This window comes from Charadrius vociferus, unplaced genomic scaffold (genome assembly GCF_000708025.1).
Source record: "Charadrius vociferus isolate BGI_N301 unplaced genomic scaffold, ASM70802v2 scaffold163, whole genome shotgun sequence".
In the NCBI taxonomy this organism is placed as follows: Eukaryota; Metazoa; Chordata; class Aves; order Charadriiformes; family Charadriidae; genus Charadrius; species Charadrius vociferus.
The window spans coordinates 6,281,945-6,284,722 of NW_009648332.1; the positions used below are offsets into that span (position 1 = coordinate 6,281,945).

Here is a 2,778-nt window from a genome sequence, read left to right on the forward strand (position 1 = left end):
GCCTGCGGGTGGCCGTGCAGTGCGTGGCCTTGCCGTGGCAGGAGGAGCTGTGCCTCCGGTTCATGAAGGAGGTGGAGACCCTCAGCCGTGAGAAGAAAGCGGCATAGCTCCTCCACAATCCCACGCCTGCAGGGCCAGGGACAAGGCGAAAGGGACAGCGCTGCACGACGCCTCTTTTGCAATCGGAAGCACAAAGAATTACAGCGAGGAGGGAAGGAGGAAGGAAAAGCCATTTCCCAACCCTCTTCCTTGCCAAGAAGCACAGATCCTGTAAGGAACCAAGACGCCACGCAGAGGGCAGGACCGGCTTAAGCTGTGTTCAAATGATGATAAATCTATGAACTGCACCTTCCTGGAAGGATGGACACGGATGGGGTTTCACCCTCGTTTTCACGTATGCTGCTTCTTACAGAAGCAGGGTGATGCTGAGAGAAAAGGAGTACAAAAACTCAACAGCATTTTCTTGCTGGCACTGGAGTGACTTCGTATGGATGCAACTATGGGCTGCCCTGTAAGGAATACAGCCATGTCTACTCCCCCCAACACTGTATTTTGCTCACAAAAATAAAAATATAGCAATTAAGCAACCCTTATCATAAACTCCAGTAATCCTTCACTGATGGCCATGACTGTATGAATGCACAGGTATTACTCAAAATCGTACAAACACCTTCCCACTGCACATTAAATGGCATCTACCATGGGAGTGTTCACATCTTCCCCCTCAATCACAGCTTTCCTGTCCGTGAGGGACGGGAACAGTCACTGGCCTTTCCACAGCACCAAGCTTGTTCCACCACCAGATCTGGAGCATCCCAAGCAGATTTCCAACCTCACAGCAGGGGGCATTCTTAGGAACCTCTTATTTCAGGACCTCAGGCTGCTCTTTCTGAAGGTAAGAGATAAGCAGAGACAGATGCAACTCAGTTACGCAGATGGTGAGATCTGGGACAGAAAGGCTGAAATTCCCAGATGGTGTTTATTAACCCAAACCTACAAACCTGTAGGATCAAAGCAGTCAGACAGGAGGGAGAGAGCAGCATCCACACAGGGCCATTTACCCTGTCCTGAGATGGATGAATAAATGGCTCCCTCTGATAAGACCTCTCTCTCTTCCCTAGATTAAACACATCAGTCTCAGATAAATATTCAGGAGACTCACAGCAAGTCTTTCTCATTTATTCTCTATGTCTGTAATAAAAAAGCAGACTTCCTTTGGGACATTTGAAAAAAAAAAAAAAAAAAAAAAAAGCAGTTTTGCTTTCCCTGGCAATTTGAGGTATTTCCTACGAGCCAGCAGGTATAGCCTGTCACCCCTTCTACATCCGACGTAATTTGCAGAAATACATAGGTCCAAAGTTGGCTGTGAGGTGAGGCAGAACAAGCTCCCCCAGCCGGCAATCCGAGAAGAAGGAAAACGTGTCCTGGAAGAGAGTCCTGAAGTGGCTCAAGTCCTCGACGTGGATGCCGATGTTATACTGGGTTTCTGCAACTTCTACCGCTCTCTCGATCACGTACTCATTCTGCAGCGGGGAGAGGGAACACGTAGAATACACCACCTCTCCTCCCGGCTTGGTAGCGAGGATCCCAGCCCTGCAGGCAAGATGAACACACACCCCCTCAGGGGAAGAAGAGGACTGTGTGGGACACCAGCATTCCCACCCACCGAAACTGGGAAGCCAGCACGCAACTCATAGGAGGAGAGAAACAAATCTCCTTGACCTCCACAGGCTCAGTAGCCTCACTGTGTCACTGCAACTTGAGGACTGTTTTAGACCAGGGCAATACGGGTCAAATAAATGCTTAGATTGATAAAGTACTTAACATAGGAGAGATGCTACTGGAGAGCAGCTGGAAGGAGTAATCCTGCCCTCACCTCCGAGGGAATGGCATAAAAGCACGTACAGGGGAAGAGGTTCTTGCAGTTCAAGCGCTACCATGGGACTCTCTGATCTGTTTCCTTATTGCCCCAGCCCGCAGACAGCCCATCCAGCCTTCCCAGAGAAATGGGGTGATGAAGCGTCCCCACGTCCTCCCATGCGCTGGGAGATGCGGACACTCAGGAGGGCCCCAAGGCTGACTGCTGGGACCTGGGAGACAATCACACGGAAGCACAACCCTATACCCATCCTATTCCTGAGACCCTCCTCCCCACCTCCTGTGGCTACTGCTGGGGACAGGAAGGACATTTGATGGAACCGAGAACAGTTGCACCTTCTTACACTTATGATTTCAAGTGTTCAACTATTGCCGTTCCAGAAAAGTACACATGGTATCCACATTTCCCAGTTGGGGACACATGAAGTAAGATGAGATGTGCTCTGGGCAATCCTGCTTTAGCAGGGGAGTTGGACTAGATGATCTCTAGAGGTCCCTTCCAACTCTGAAAATTCTGTGATTCTGTGTGATTCTGTGATTTCAGCACTGGCCGTGGAGAGCCGTTACCGTAACACGAATAGCACCAGAACAGCAGCATCAAGCTCACTCACATCAGCAGCTGCAGCTGCAGCATGGGCAACATCTGACGCTCCTTGGTTCTTCTCTTGTGGAAGATGTTGTTGTCCTGCTCCATGACAGAGTGCCTGTCCGTCGTGCAGGGCACATCCACCAGCACCTGCAGCAACAGAGGTCCTGCGTCAGTCCTGAGCCCAGGCCGAGCCCAGCAAGTCCCCAGGTGCCACCTGTCCCTTGCCCAACTCCTCCAGCCCTGCCACGCCACCGGTGTGGTGGTGGTACCTTGTACCACCAAGGTACCTTCCCTGGCTGATGCTGCCAGAG

At 51.1% G+C, this 2,778-nt stretch overlaps 2 protein-coding genes across 2 annotated transcripts in view; one reads left to right on the top strand and one right to left on the bottom strand.

Annotated features, from left to right (window-relative positions):
- LOC104286099 (vitamin D3 hydroxylase-associated protein-like) overlaps window positions 1–107 on the top strand; it is an 11,246-nt gene extending 11,139 nt beyond the window's left edge. The window contains exon 15 of the mRNA XM_009884649.1: window positions 1–107. This exon is cut by the window's left edge and continues 40 nt beyond it. Within this exon, the coding sequence (XP_009882951.1) occupies window positions 1–107 (107 nt within the window).
- A 1,212-nt stretch (window positions 108–1,319) lies between these two features.
- NSUN4 (NOP2/Sun domain family, member 4) overlaps window positions 1,320–2,778 on the bottom strand; it is a 4,304-nt gene continuing 2,845 nt past the window's right edge. The window contains exons 5-6 of the mRNA XM_009884840.1: window positions 2,490–2,614; window positions 1,320–1,593 (exon numbers count right to left, since the gene is read on the bottom strand). Coding sequence (XP_009883142.1) covers window positions 1,320–1,593; window positions 2,490–2,614 — 399 coding nt within the window. The remainder of the gene's footprint in view (window positions 1,594–2,489; window positions 2,615–2,778) is intronic.